At 49.2% G+C, this 850-nt stretch overlaps 1 protein-coding gene across 1 annotated transcript in view; it reads right to left on the reverse strand.

Moving 5' to 3' along the window:
- Positions 1–850, reverse strand: part of MORC2 (MORC family CW-type zinc finger 2) — a 43,995-nt gene that overhangs the window by 28,903 nt on the left and 14,242 nt on the right. Inside the window, exon 4 of the mRNA XM_015562837.1 lies at positions 1–58. This exon is cut by the window's left edge and continues 23 nt beyond it. Within this exon, the coding sequence (XP_015418323.1) occupies positions 1–58 (58 nt within the window). The remainder of the gene's footprint in view (positions 59–850) is intronic.

Genomic DNA, 850 nt, shown 5'->3' on the forward strand with positions numbered 1-850 from the left:
CCTGCTCCATCATCCAAAAAGCAAAGCATAAATCCCCCTCGAAGATCCTCTCGCCTTTCTGTAGAAGAAGAGGCCGTCATTACTGGGTGATTACCCTCCAAAGAGCGGCAGCATGGGTAGGGTTAGAAGGGGGATCAATGTGAAGGTTAGTCCAAAAAGGTCAGGTCAAACCTAGCTTCTCCTTGTAACAGACCTAGCGAGTATAAGTTAGGGCCCTTGGGAGTGGAAATCCCAAAGCTTCTCCAATTCCTTCTAGTTCATGACAAAGCCTGAGAGACTCGAAATGGAGGACACAGAATACCTGGCCCAGTATCCAACCAAACCCAGGACTACTGACTACACATGTATTTCACACATACCTCAACCATCCCTTTGCCTGTCTCCATCTGGATTATTTCCACGCTACCTTCTGCTGTGAACCTCAAGACACTGAAGTACTCCCACTCCTGCATGCTAAACCTTATCAACACTGCTCAAACCCAACATGGCACATCCTTTGTGGGTTAAGTTCAAAGTGATCAAGCCAGTCATGCTGTGGGAATAGTGGTGGCAGCTGCTATCTAGAAGATGAATTCCTACGTCTCTATGCGACTATCCCCAGGCTAACTCCAGTTTCTGGGCTATCTGTATTCACCATCGCATCCTCTGTTTGCTGTGGGTCCTTGAAATGACTCCCCAACCCAAGAGCGAAATAGTACAGATGCCGCGAAAGTGTCTGGTTCCCAGCTGGATAGGCCTGACTGCAAGGAGGAAGAGTCCTTCAGGGTTAGTGACAGAGCAGCCATGGGAGAGCCTCTCGGCTAACAGGAAGGGAATGCAACGGACTATGACTGCCATTCCAGCGAGCAGA

The sequence above is a fragment of the Myotis davidii genome, unplaced genomic scaffold (assembly GCF_000327345.1).
Source record: "Myotis davidii unplaced genomic scaffold, ASM32734v1 scaffold478, whole genome shotgun sequence".
Lineage (NCBI taxonomy): Eukaryota > Metazoa > Chordata > Mammalia > Chiroptera > Vespertilionidae > Myotis > Myotis davidii.